The sequence below is a fragment of the Cebidichthys violaceus genome, unplaced genomic scaffold, assembly GCF_023349555.1.
Source record: "Cebidichthys violaceus isolate CVI_PGR_0920_01 unplaced genomic scaffold, fCebVio1.0.p SCAF_4, whole genome shotgun sequence".
Taxonomy (NCBI): Eukaryota; Metazoa; Chordata; class Actinopteri; order Perciformes; family Stichaeidae; genus Cebidichthys; species Cebidichthys violaceus.
In genome coordinates, this window is record NW_027176594.1 from 8,665,514 (window position 1) to 8,679,119 (window position 13,606).

Below are 13,606 nucleotides of genomic sequence, written 5' to 3' on the forward strand. Positions count from 1 at the left end.
AATGTTTGTGCAACTCCATCAGAATTTGTATTGGCTTACTTTTGTTGAGAATCGATTGCCTTAACTCAAAGAACTGCTCTCAGCTGGAGCACAGTTGTTCTTGTTGTCTGAGACCCCCCTCCTGTGGTCACTATCATGCATTACAAAACACTGGCTAATGGTTAATATAAGAACAATCAAACATCAAAAACCTTCCTATATTTCCTGTTTAAAGACACTGTATTGCTTGATGAGTGTTTTGACATAAAACATGTAAAACATTATTATGCACAGAATACATATATTTGAAATTGTAAATGTCCTTTTATTCTTTGGGCTGATATCAATATTAACAAATTAAACATAAATTAAATCAAGAAAAAAAAATCATGGATATAGAAGTAAATACAAATCTTAATTAAATGAATGTGAATGTTTATTGAATCTAAGATTTAATGTCATAATGTTCATAATGTCAATTATAAAACTGAATATGATTTTGCATTGTTGTTGTGTTGGTTTTGATGTTTGATGTTTTTGTCTGCTGATTTAGATTTATGGACCTCCAAGCTTCAGTATTATTTAAATCATTAAACATAGGCAAATCAGTATCAAAGTATTATGCACAAACATTCAAATGAGATGAAAAGAGGAACCAGACTGGCTTATATATTTTTCTTTTTGCTATTCCCACTGAACCTTTAGCTATAGCTCTCTGCAATAATGAGCCTAATGTCACCAGAGGTGGTGCAGAACAGAAGGTTTCATTATACACGGATAATTTATTTCTACTAATATCTGTTTCCATCCCTGAAACTCTGGCAACATGTGGAAAACCCAGTTGGGAAAGATCTGAGGGTAATGATTAAACCTGCATAAGAGATCATACACATCAAATTTGCTACTAAAAGTACCCTCCTCAGCTAGCTGCTTTTAAAGATGGATTAAGAAGTTCATGGATTTGGGATTTTGATTACTTTTAGATTGATTACATCTAGATGTGCAACACTTGAGTAATGTACTTCCTTTATCTTTCTATTATAAAATGTGTATTATTTATAATCAGGTCTACATGCCTACATCCAAATCATAGGTCTATTCTTTTAATCAATAACAATCTGTTTAATTAGTGCTATAAAAACAGAAAATTACAGCCATTATATCATGTCCAAAAAAGTACTTTTTTTCATATATAAAGTATGCAGTTCATAGACTTAATATGTAAAAACACTAACTCCTTCCTGCTATTACTGCCCCTGGGAACTCTGTAGTAAATGAGCCAACTGGAATACCTGAAATGATTTCAGTCCCCTTCACTCACTCAGTTCAGGCACCTTACAAACACAAGGGGCTACTGCAGGAACAGAGCTACCGTTAATAAAGATAATGACTTATGGGAAGCCATTGTATATATTTCAACTTTCATCCATATCTGCCAAAAGTGGTTCTATGAGTGTAAAATGTGCCTACTCCTGCCTGTCACAGCTCAGCTCAGACCAGATGAGCAGGCTGCTAAGAAAACATATACAAGTAATGCAGTTTATAGGTATCAGCTAATCACTGGTGGAATGCATGTATGGGTGTGTGGTAGAAAGAGAACATAAAACAAACGTTGCATCATGCCGGAGGGATGACAGGATCTCCCCTAGAGAGGCCAAAGCTGCCAAATGAGGGAGATATTTATGGCCTGAGCAGGCAACGGGCCAAGGTGTGGCTCATGCAGCTGACGATCCTCCATTCAGCACCTGCAACAGAAAACCAGGAACAAAACAGCAACAGGGACACCTAGTGGATGGGAGGAGGAGGAGGGTTGTCACATGCCTTACTGGTGATGGATGGTTTTTATTGATTTCTCACACTGTACAGTCGGACCCATCAGACGTGTTTGGGCAGTAGTGTGTGACGCCATGGCTAAACGTTGTTTCCTGTTGCTTTGGAAATGTCAAGGCCCTCCATCATATTCAAGGTTTATTGCAAATTTCTACATTTTATGTACAGAAATAAAAAAGCTCAACAGCAGATTGAAAAACACAATCTCACCTGACAAACCTCACTGCAGGATATCAAAACACTTACCCACACCCTCTAACTCTGACTAATATGTGTTTACCATGTGGTGCCTTGGAGCGTATACGGTCACATTTTTTCAAAATATAGTTAAGTCAAGTGGATATCTTCCGGAGTTCCAGTCTTTTTAGTTCAAAACCAACTATTTGTTTTGTCCCTGTTGAGCAACCTGTGAACCTTTCCCTTAACATTACCACAAAATGTTGGCAGATATATTCTAAAGTATTACCCTTTCTGAATAAGCATGTAAATGCATTGTGGTCCAATGCATCATGTGTGACAAATAGTAACAGTGTGGCTCTCAGAATATATAGCATGGAATCTTCAGCTGCAGTAAATTACCAAACAAAGAGGACTGTGAATGGTGTGAATGTCTACAAATTTGTTGTTTGTCCATATTGGCATGCTTTCTTGTTTTACTTTTTATTGTGTAATAGTGTGTAAATCTGTGCTTTTCTGTGTTGTATTGTGAAAACAGGAATAATAACACAACCTTGTTTTTAACTGAACATTATTGTATGGTAGGTTAGTCCCTGGTGTCTTCTCCATGTCATTTTAAACTTACCTTGAGTCTATTGTCAACCATTCAGGCCAAAGATTAGACTTCACAAGTGTGTATTCAGGTGTGTCCTGGCGCAATATGGTTCATCCATGTTGCTTCCTCATTAAAAAAGAAATCTTATGCCATCAGTAATATTCATTTCTTTAATTTCGGTTTCTGTGTTTGACATTTAGGGTTTTTTGCATTCAAATAGAAGCTCAACAACGTAGGCCACTGGTTTTAAAAAGGAAAGAAAAAGGAGGTTGAGATTTAAATGAAACACTGAAAAAACAAAAACTGCCTGCGGTTACAGTAGCTACTTAAAGAGTGTTGGAATTGAGTGTCATATCCATTTGGCTCATTTTGGTCAGCTTTCACAAACTCATGTGCCCTGAGATCTTAGCGTTAAAGTCATCAGCGCTCATGCTCTGCTAAATGGACACAGCGTTCTTCTGCATGGCTTAAATAATGAGCGAGCAACGCATCTTGCTTGACTCATTTCTAGGCCATACTTTCCAATGAAAGCCTCAAGGGACATCTTTAAATGTGAACAAGGCTACAAGATCTACCAGAAAACTAGCTTCACTTTAAAAAATGAACTTAAAAATGAACTCATAAAACAATGAGAACCTATCATGGGACTCTTGTTACTCACCCTGAGTCTATGCACTTATCCTCCCTGCTTATTCACACTCATTGTGACAAAAAACAACAACTAAAAGATAGAAAAACAGAACCACATAGGGTGAGGTTGTTGTTTTTTTGTCTTGGAAACGCATGAAACTTAGTGCAAAGTCATTTTTATGGGAACCACGCACAGCTGACCAGCGCTGTTCTGGCATCATAAATTAGAGGTGAAAATTCAACAAAAAGTAATCAAAGTCACTGCAGCTCTTCACAAGAGTTCACCACATTTCAGAACAGGGTTTGAGCATCAGAGACTTGCCAGTCATGGTTCTTTTCATCCTTATAATGTGGCTCTTCCTGGTAGTCCCACATTTTGCAGAGCTGGCAGAGTCACCTGGAGCTCTGATTCCTCCATCCATCCTTTCATCCTTCCAAGAGTTCAAGCTTCAGCCCGCTGCTCCCTCCAGCCGTGTCACAGCTCCTAGGTGAAACAAGGCACCTTGTCCTTGCCTCCACCTCAGGGTTCACTAAAAGGCCACAGATAGATCATCTGACGGTCAGGTGCTCCTGGTCTTTGACCCCTTGACCTTTAACCCTGGTTCATGGATGCAAAGGTTATCTAACCTTCAGAAAGAGGTAAAGAGAGGGAGGGGATACAGAGGGAAACAGAGAAGAGGGAAAAGGGAAGGAAAAGGTGTTAATTTAATTCCATTTTGCTTACCTACTGATTCAAATGCCAACCATGAAAAAGGAAAGAAAACATGCTGCAATTACTGCGAATGGGCTGAAAAACCTAAACAGACTTGTCAAGTGGCTTCCTTTAATTCGCAAACAGTGGCAAGCAGTAGCACAAACAAATTCACAGACAAAAGAAAAACAATGTTGAGTGCAGTAGAAGAAAGAATGCTCTGCAGAGATCAAGGTGAGACGACTGTCAGCAGCAGCACTTACACCAGGAAGCCTCATTTAAGTGCATGCTTTGAATACCTCGACAGGATTAGGAGGTAATCAGAGGATGTCTTTTTTTGAAACCAACAATATTTTTATTCTCTTTGTATTTTGAATCATCCATTGATACTCTATCCAACCCTTTCGCTTTTGTTGCTTGCTTTGTATGGTTTAACTAAGGGCTTAAAGGTCCTGAAAACATATTCAATTAGATGCTTACTATGAGTCATGGGGTTCTACATGAACATAAATCTTTCTGTCAGAACAATTAGGGTTATTTAACATGGGGGATTTCTGTATTGTGTTTTTCTTTCCTTTCTCACTGGTTTGAAGTGAGCCGTGCTCTGTTGAAAGAGATAATGACAAATATATTTCCATGAACCAATCAGAGATGAGAAAAGTTTGAATCAAAATCTGGCAACGCTTAATAAAAAATAACTAGTTTGTTTTTTTTAATCAAACTATATCTCTAATTGTTCTGGTAGTTTACCAGGGCCCAGGGCATTTTGCTGCATGACATTCCCTCTCTCTCCCCTGCCTTTCCTGTGTATCTCTATTACTATCAAATAAAGCAGAAATGCCCTAAAATAATCCTAAAAAGGTACTTAAGATATGAAACCAAGTTTTCAGGGGCTTCAAGAACAAGTTTTGCAGTCTGCTGAAGTAAGTCCATTTTAAAATGTTGACTTGCATTTATAAGCTGATGAGATAAGTGTCACAGAGTTTAATGCACGCTGACCTTCTGCAGCTCCTCTCTTAGCCAGGAGGGGAGGGGCTGTCCGAGGCGATGCAGCAGCTTTGACAGCTCCACGTTGTGTTCCCTGTAGTACCTGGAGAGGTATGCATGTGCCTGAAGAGAGGGAAAAAGATGGAAGAAGAGGAAGGGTGAGTGCAAAATAGGTAAGAGGATGAGCAGACATGGGAGGTGGGGGAGTGAGGGAGATCGAGTGAGGAAATAAAACATATAGGGAAAGAGTAAAGATGGTGAGTCAGTATTCGATAAGTGCCAGAGGTAGAAGACAGAAAGTATAGTAAAACATATGGAAATAGGCAGTAAATGGGGGAGAGACATGAGCAAGGAGAAAAAAAGGGATTATAGAAGAAGACAGGAAAGGTGAATGGAAAATGGTTGGAGGGACGCATATTTAGAGGAGAAAAAAAAGACAGCATGAGAATATGTGGCAAACAAGAAATTGAGAGAGATTAATGATGTGCCAGCATCTTTAGATTAGTTTATTTCGCCTCAATAGGACTTTAGGGCCACTAAGTGCCATGTGGTATGAAAAGAGAGGTTAGAGAGAGGAAGAAAATTACATGAAGGATGTATGAGATCCATTATCCCTCTCCCTCCTGTGTGCATCCCTCATTTTCCCCTCTGTGTCTGTCCTCCCCGGTGTTCCCTCCATTTCCCATCTCCTCATCTGTCCTCTCCTTCTGTTCCCTTGGTGAAAACTCAAATGCAGTTTAATTACAGGTGACACTGAGAGGCAGCCATTAGCTATGTGTGAGAACTTGAGGGAAGACAAATTGTGTCTATGTGTGTTTGTCTTCATGTGAGAGCAAATACGTGATTCATTGTTGGCACGTCTGGTCTCTCCTCTGTGGAATCAGTAGCCAGGACAAAGATTTATGAATTGGATTTTCTCCTTCCACCGTTTCTCCTTCTAACCCCCCCCCCCCCCCCCCCCCGCCCACAGGTGCTATGTCACCATTGAGTCCTCATAATTAGGTTGTAACTTTCTGGCTGGATCTGATTGGCTGACAGTTTCCACCCCACCACTGAGTCCTGTGGGAAATTTTGCCACAGCGGTGGAGGGGACTGTGTATCACTGCCATTCAGGCTGCTGCTTTTCTTTTTCTCTAACATTTCATTCAATGCATATCATTCTTTCAGTGAACAGAAATCTATTCTATTTACAATGTGTTTATGTTTACCTCTGACTCCATAGGAGGGTACTTTCTCCCTTTGCTCTTTCCCAAACATTTTGTCTTTCCTCCCTCAAGGAGCTGGCACCAAAAGCCCTTCTGAGGGTCAAACCTGGGATAAAAGAAACAGAGAGAGATGGATGGAGGAGAAAAAGAAGAGAAATCTTAATACAAATTGAAATAATTATTTGACCTAAGTTACCCATTCACACCCATCCATAGAGGAAGAGCCTACAGGAGCAATTTGTGGTGTGGTTAAGTGTCTTGCCCAAAGACACATCGACATGAACAAGCAGAGCCGGGGATCGAATATTTGATCCTCTGATTGGAGGTCGCCGGCAGTATGCCCTCCTTGTTTTATATAGATAGATATAGATAGTTGGCTTCGTTAATCCCCTGAGGTAAATTAAAACACCATAGCAGCAAGACAAAAAATACAAGGCAATAAAAATAAAAAAACAGGTTCACATAAACCAACAATGGAAACACAACAAAAGGACAAAGACACACAGAGTTGCTATAACAGGCTGCCACTAGCACAGCAACGCCCTGCCTTATCTTCGATAAGTCTCTATCCAATAAAGTATTTTGTAAATAGGAGATGTCTTATAATCAAGACTCACTCGAGACAAAAAACACAGTGGAAGATTAGACTGCCATAGTTTACAGGTACATGACCAGATAAATTCAGTAATTAAAAGAGCAGACATCAGAAAACATGGCTCCCAAAAAGAGATAATAACAAGGAGATGAGAAAGATAAAGTTTAATCACTTGGAGATGTACATGCTCTGTATGTGCCCTAAGATGGTACTTCAGTTCATTACTAAATGTAAAAAAATAAATAAATGTGAGAGAAAAATATTTCAATACATTTGATATCTCTATAACGTTCCTATATTGGCTCTATGAGACTCCCTTGTGAAGCCAACTTGCCTCTCATATCAGCATTGTGCAAACACTGTTGCACCCCAGCACAGGTTATGTGACAACCTATCACAAGGCGAGGAGATGGTAGGTGACTTTCAAAGCAAAGAACCCTAGGAAATACATGCTTGTTTGCTTGTTGTCCTGTGTATATGCATGAATACATAGGCATGTATATATATATATATATATATATATATATATATATATATATATATATATATATATATATATATATATATATATATATATATATATATATATATATATATATTTATGTATGCACATATACTGTATCAGCATATTTAAGTGTATATTTGCATATGAGGTATGTATGGTATGCCTGCACATGTACTGTTTATTTGTATGCATGTTTATCTCCTACATTCAGTAAATTTCTTAGAAAATGTCTACGCATGTTTACATTAATACACCTCGCTTTTGTAATATAATGGTACAATGTACGTCCAAAGAAGATGTAAAAAGATATACATTACTGTCAACTGCTATTTGGCAGTCAGAGTGTAAAGGCTAATAATGTTGTGACTGAAAGATGCAAATATTGTTCTTTATCCGCATGTATCAGTGGGTGAATAAAAGAGAAAAAAATAGTTAAGTGGTTCTCCTTCAGCTTTCCTCTGACAGAACAGAAGGAAGAAAAGAAAGAGGGATTAAATAAATAGACTCCAGTGTTGAGGATCTGTCAGACCGCTGCCATGTCAAAAGAATGAGAAGTTGAAAAGAAAGATTAGGCTTTTGTGTAACTCTGTCTTTACCCAAAAATCACACACACACAGCTGCCTTATTATTCTGTCAAAATGCATCTCTTCACACATTATTTGTATGCATGTGGGCTTGTGATTCAAGACAGAGGCACTCTCTGTCCCAATCTGAGCTACATATTCTAGATGTCCCTGTCTGGAGATTTGAGGGCTTGAAGCAGATGCATTCTGATGAGTGGTGCTCAAGATAAATGAACCAGCTACCACTCCTACCAAACCTGAAGGTCACATGAAACATCTCTAAAGGAGAATGACTTGAGAGCATCAAGAGACCAAAGCTAATTTGGTGGATATGCATATTCTAGGCTACATCATATATCGCTTCCACAATAAAAAACATTGTTTCTCCCTTTTCACCTGCCTTTTTTCATCTGTTGTGAAATAATGCAATGTAATATGTTTAGTTCATACTGTAAAAGTCGCTTTACTTATTATTTACTTTGGTTACTGGTGTATTTGCTGTTTTAGTTCTTTCGGATTGACAGTGTGCAGTGCACTAACCTTTTCGTACTTTTATTTATTCAGAGAGATGTAATACAGACAGGCAGGCAGTGTAAGTGAGACAGGCAATGCTCTGTTGGGATTTGATCCCTGGCCAGCGGCTCAGGGGGCTGAGACTTCAACACTCAACTGTCTTTTGGCAAGAACAGGCATACATTTTTTATTGCTGCTTGTGTATATGTGTATATGTAATAAAAACAATATTTATTTACAAGCAATGTAATCAAATGTTAATATTCCTAATATGTTTGGAAGTGATGCCCAGAATATGAGTGTCAGGAGATGTAAGTGAGTCAGGAGATTATCAGCAATTAGAATAAATAAGGCTTTCCGAGTCATTACACGTTACACAAAATCACCTGCTACGTTTTTTGACACTTATAAATTACTCCTTTTTACAACCTTAACTTGCAATTATACCAAAGAACTTAAAATTCCTTGATGTTTATTTTCACGTTTTTGTCTCATCATCTCTTTTTCGTCTTGTATCTATTTCCTCTTTGCTCTCTCTATTGGGACCACATACTACTACATACAATTTGCCCCTTGACAATAGTCCAAATCTAAATTTAAATACAGGTATAAATGTAACAGCTCAAAGCAAGCTGTGAATGGACCATATGCTATTGGCTGATCTTTGATGCCAGGTGATGTCACTGCCCAGAATGACACCACCTGGCACCAAAGACTGGCAAATTGGAGATGACTAGTTTAGCGTCCCACTGTTCACCAATAGATGTCAGGCTTCACACAGATTTGGGTTTGGAGTCTTGTTCCAGATTGAATCTGTACTACAATTTCTATCACGGTGCATGCCAGGAGAAAGGCTCCTTACCAAGTGACGCCAGGGACGGAGGAGACGTAAGAGAGAAAGCAATAGAGACTTACGTAAGGGCCTGGGAGTAGTTGAAGTGAGGAGTGACTCCCAGGAACTTCTGGACTTCATCCATCACTGCCGCAGGGTCAGTTCTCAGCTGATGGCCATCTATGATCATCACCTACACACAGATACATTCATAATGTAACACTGGCTACTACTAACTTGTTTGTGAAAAGCATGGGAGCAGCTTGTTTAGTACAATTTGATCCACTTTTATGATAGCTACAAACGCTGGAACACAGAGCTCTGAAAGCAGCTGGAACATATTACTTTAGTCTTTTTCTTTTTTGTGAAGTTTTTCAACTAATTTCTTCAGGCAATGAACAAAGTGTTACTGTATGTAGTTCACATCTATACACAAATGAAGGAGATTTCAAATAATGCAAAATGTATATAGTTACCAATACCATTCCATGAAAAATGTTCCTGATCACAGAACAAATCAGTAAATGTTGTATCTGAAATATTTCATTCCCTTTCTTCCAAATGTGTGAACAACAAATATCATCTGACAAAACCAATACAAGGCTTTTACATTACATACTGAGTTATCTGAGCATGAATTTGGTATTAGAGTGCAATGGAGTGCAACTGGGTCTGTGCCTGTGCGTACCTGGTTAGCAGGGTAGTAAGTAAGCCACCTCTCTAGGTGTGAGGAGTAGAGACCGGGGATGAGACAGCGGCTCTGCAGGGAGCGGAGCTCGGCCGGTGCTCCCGCTCTTGCACTGATGACATCATAGAAGGTGAACCGCAGGGCCGCGTGGTCCTCGTGAGCTCTTTGATGCTGGGAAGGGTAGCAGATACAGCCACATAAAGAAACACTCTAAATGTACAATGGATCTCATTCCTTGTCTTAAACATCAAGTAATATATTCACAACTTTGCATAAGAGACTATTTTTATTGTCGACAATGACATTTGAGCTGGCACGTTGTTGACATTCATGTCTCATTAATCAAACGGACTTGAGCGGAAGATTTCAGGATCTTGTGACATTTCCCACACTGAGATGTATGGAAAAATCCGGCTCATTAACTCCATAGTCACAGTGAGGAATCCCACTGGAAATTCAATCTTGGACTCAGAATTCAATTAAAATCAATACAGAGACGAAGCACGTCATATGATGAAGCAGGCCGCTGTATAGAGTTAAAAAATAATACATGTGCAGTCACTGGGATCTAATATATTCGGTGTGCTTGTGTATGTACCTGATACCAGCTGTAGGCCCTATCAGAAGGGTTGATGAGCAGGGTGATGATCTTGGCCTTGGGCAGCAGGGCAGCAGCTCGACGCGGGGACTCCTCTGAGGGGAAGTAGTTTGCACTCTTCTCAAACAGGAAGTCCGTGCTAACGTTAGAGGGCACAGGGAAAAACTCCATGTACCTGAGGCGACAGACACACAGAAAATTAAGCGGAAATGCAAATGCACATACACACACACTAAGGCTACCAGCTCATACACAAGCAGCACGACAACATTTTTTACAAAGTCAGATACAGTGTCAAAGTTATGGCCATAATCTGTGTTTAGACGGGGAGCCTAAAATAAACTTGACAATATAATTTGAACAGTGTTTAATGACACATTTTCAGAGATAAGTCTTTTCTGGATGACTTCGGATACTGCACCAGCTGTGTATCTGTCAGCTAAGTAACCCATTTATGGGTCAATTTAGGCACCCATATGTCTGTTGGCTTATGTTTGCAGGCTTAAAAGATCATTTTGAAGATGTTTTTAAACTGTTTTGAACTGCTTAATGTATCATTGAAGTCTGCAAGACACATTGACATCTACAACAACCTTGCAAAATGGAAAAGGGTTGTTTATAATATTTCTTTTCACCTTAAGTGTTGACTAATAAAAAGGCCCAGAGAGAGAATGATAAGTGTGATATGATGTGTGTGTGTGTGTTTGTGTTCTTACCAGTCAATTCCTTTGTGGTAGTTATTGGTGTTGAAGAACTGGACCTCCTCATAAGTCTTTGGACTGGGGAAGTTACTGGAGATGGAGGGATGCATGAGTAGGAAGAGATAAAGTGCTGTCGTTCCTGGAAGAAAGGGCATAATTCATAACCGGCTCGTTAATGCAGCTCTGCAGAGAGCAGTCTGTGTGTGTGTGTGTGTGTGTGTGTGTGTGTGTGTGTCCATCAGTACGTGTGAGAGCTGTCGTCCACTGATCCATACTGGATGATTTTACCCTCCGCAAGATTTATATCTTGCTGAGAATACACTATGTGTGCGTGCGCGTCAGTGTGCAATGATCACTGGCCTCCCTATCAAATGATTCAAAAACCATTTGACACCAATCAGCACCTGGGGCTTTGGTCGTGCCCTGTTTCACCCTCAGCAGCTCCCTTTTCACCCCGGTCCCCTAAAACTTACTCCCACACATCATGCTACATCTCCCTCAACCTGTTTTTCCATTTGCTCCAACATCTCTGTCATGTGAGGCATACCCTGCAATAAAATGAGAATGTATTGTACTATGGTTGTTGTCGGACTGCTAATGTTGCCATAGTGACCCCATTAGTAAATTATCACCAGGTTAATCAGCAGCATTACGGGACCTCCTCACCTCTCACATCAAACACCAGCAATTACAATTCCTGTGATCACACAAAGCCGGCGTATACAGATTTTTAATAATCTCATCTTTTTTTTCTCTTTGAGAGAGATATTCAGAAAAGGAGAGGCTGGTAGCTGGGTGGAAGAAAGGAGGCAAGAGCATCCTCCTTTGTCTCGCTCTGACAGGACCAAAGGAGCTAGGGGGATTGAATGAATGGGCTCTGATGTTGAGGATCTATAGACACCTGGGCACACTGAAGGAGTCTCTCTGTTGTATGTGCATGTCTGAGTTTGTGTTTGTGTGTAGCTTACCTGTTTTCTGTGGGCCTATGACCATAAACTTGGGTAACCTGTCACAGGTTTTCTCTTTAGACCAGATGTCTTTATGTCGTTTGTCATCACATGGGTTCTATGAAAGGCATAGACAAACAATTAGTGATTCAAGTAATGATGTACACATAAAACATAGAAAAACACACATGCCCATATACCTTCAGTACATACAGGATTTACTAACTTGAATGACTGAATGACGTTTTTGTTGGTGTGTCATGCATACAACCATTTCCAGCGAGCATGGACTTACAAGACACCAAGACAGAAAAAATAATACATCATATCATTTTTCAAACAATACTATAAAAGTTTTTTAAAAAGCTACTTGAACAACTTTACAATCATATGCTCAGACCTGCATTGTCTACAACAAAATTCCTGTCATAAAGAGAAAATCCATTTTTAAAGCTGATTGGTATGACAATGGTTTAAAATGTGTCTATGATTTATTAAATTCAGATGGAACCTTTTTATCTTTTTAAGATGTTACCATCAAATATTAAATTACTGTTTTAAGAAATAAGTATGACACAATCTATAAACTTATTCCCATTCCTTTACCTCAATTTATACAAAGCAGGATGCAATTTTCTTTGATTGCACCTTCCTTACCTTCTCTAAAAGTTGGTGATGTCAATTTGTTGGATACAAAATGTGCTAACAAAACGGTTTGTCTGGTTTTAAAAAATAATTTGGGGGACTTTAACTCATGCTCTGTACGGGATGTAGAGTTCACTTTAAGGGGACAGTCCTTTTCCTTTTATCTATCATGTCCTATTACTCATAAAGTTAAATTAATTATTTTGAAATATTATCAGCAATCTATCCTGTAAGTGTTTTTCTTCATAAAAGATTTAAACTTGAAGTGGATCCTTGCATATCGTGTTCTCTTGTTTCTATTTGTTTTGGTCTGATATTCATACTGTTGTTAAAAATGGTTCTGTCATTTGCTTTCAATTATATTTTCTATTTCATGGACAACGTGGATGCAATAATTCCTGATACTGTTAACCTTGTTATTATTTTAGGCAAATGTCATATTCATACTTTTAAGCGGAATGGCAGTACTGTGTTAATGGTATAATTTTGTCAACTACTATAAACTGCTGAAATATGGTAAAATTAATAGAAAGGCTAAACAATTTTACACATGTATATTTCAGTCCTTGCTATTTTATTGTCTCTTACCTTGCTCTTGCTTGCAGATTGTTTCCTTTTTTTGTTGTTTCTCATTTTGTAAATTATTATAGATTTGTATTATATTGGTACCTCTATGGTTTGTTGTTTGTATCAGACTCTGTTGGACAATTATTTTCACCATTGTTGATTCAATTATATCAATCATCTTTGTATATTAATTCCCTTTTTTGTTTTTTATATTTCCCTTGTGCTAAAAAAAATCCTAAATTGCGTTTTTTGTCTAATAAATAAGGGTAAATACCAATTAAATAGTCCATCTTTCCCATTATTTTCCAGGCTTTTGAGACAAAGTTAGCATACTGGAAAATAACTCTCATTAAATCCA

At 38.6% G+C, this 13,606-nt stretch overlaps 1 protein-coding gene across 2 annotated transcripts in view; it reads right to left on the bottom strand.

Annotated features, from left to right (window-relative positions):
- Positions 1 to 2,737: 2,737 nt before the first annotated feature.
- The window catches only part of ndst3 (N-deacetylase/N-sulfotransferase (heparan glucosaminyl) 3), a 37,217-nt gene continuing 26,348 nt past the window's right edge, over positions 2,738 to 13,606 (bottom strand). The window contains exons 8-15 of one of the 2 annotated variants that reach the window (XM_068727222.1): positions 12,058 to 12,154; positions 11,105 to 11,228; positions 10,389 to 10,563; positions 9,791 to 9,961; positions 9,186 to 9,295; positions 6,098 to 6,200; positions 4,902 to 5,012; positions 2,738 to 3,833 (exon numbers count right to left, since the gene is read on the bottom strand). In XM_068727222.1, the coding sequence (XP_068583323.1) occupies positions 3,804 to 3,833; positions 4,902 to 5,012; positions 6,098 to 6,200; positions 9,186 to 9,295; positions 9,791 to 9,961; positions 10,389 to 10,563; positions 11,105 to 11,228; positions 12,058 to 12,154 (921 nt within the window). In that variant the 3' untranslated portion in view covers positions 2,738 to 3,803. Of the gene's footprint in view, positions 3,839 to 4,901; positions 5,013 to 6,097; positions 6,201 to 9,185; positions 9,296 to 9,790; positions 9,962 to 10,388; positions 10,564 to 11,104; positions 11,229 to 12,057; positions 12,155 to 13,606 lie in introns of both variants that reach the window. The other variant, XM_068727223.1, reaches the window with a different exon arrangement.